General features: G+C 62.3%; 1 protein-coding gene across 8 annotated transcripts in view; it reads left to right on the top strand.

The window, feature by feature from the left end:
- PRDM15 (PR/SET domain 15) overlaps window positions 1–648 on the top strand; it is a 57421-nt gene that overhangs the window by 36269 nt on the left and 20504 nt on the right. For 7 of the 8 annotated variants that reach the window (XM_039857606.1, XM_039857604.1, XM_039857602.1 and 4 more), the window contains one exon: window positions 80–199. The exons of the other annotated variant lie outside the window; for it this stretch is intronic. In XM_039857606.1, the coding sequence (XP_039713540.1) occupies window positions 80–199 (120 nt within the window). The remainder of the gene's footprint in view (window positions 1–79; window positions 200–648) is intronic. 8 annotated transcript variants of the gene reach the window in all.

Below are 648 nucleotides of genomic sequence, written 5' to 3'. Positions count from 1 at the left end.
CACCTCCCTCCCCGTTGCTGCCATTATGCCGTAACCACAGGTGCGACATGGTTGAGATTTCGATGCGTTTGTTGTTCAGGTGTGAAGAGCCACGCGTGTGAGCAGTGCGGGAAGTCCTTTGCCAGGAAGGACATGCTGAAGGAACACATGCGCGTGCACGACAACATCCGGGAGTACCTGTGCGCCGAGTGCGGGAAAGGTACGTGCGGTAGACGCCGGGGTCACATTGTAGACAACGGGGTCACGGCGCAGACGCCCGGTCACGTGGAGCTCTGAGAGAAAGGGTGTGCGACACCTGGCACGTCACACGTGAGGGGTCCCCAAGGCCGTCGGAGGTGGCCCAGGCCCGAGTCACTTAAGACAAGACGTGGGGTAAGCGTTTAAACGGGGGCTCTAGGACAAGGTGAAGGGCGCCGAGGCGCGAGCGGGTCCAGCACGGCGGCCGCAGAGCGGGGAAGCCGCGCGGTGAGCAGTTGCGAGAGAGGTCGCCTGGCGCCGCCCCGCGCCTGCACATGCACGCACACGCACACACATGAACACATGCACACGCACACAAACGCACGCACACGCAGACGTGCACACACGCACACGCACATGAGCGCACACACAAACATGCACACACATGCACACGGACATGTGTGCACACGC

The sequence above is a fragment of the Pteropus medius genome, unplaced genomic scaffold, assembly GCF_902729225.1.
Source record: "Pteropus medius unplaced genomic scaffold, Ma_sr-lr_union100, whole genome shotgun sequence".
In the NCBI taxonomy this organism is placed as follows: domain Eukaryota; kingdom Metazoa; phylum Chordata; class Mammalia; order Chiroptera; family Pteropodidae; genus Pteropus; species Pteropus medius.
Note: the sequence above shows the minus strand (reverse complement) of the source record. Positions and strands in the feature narration are given on the sequence as shown.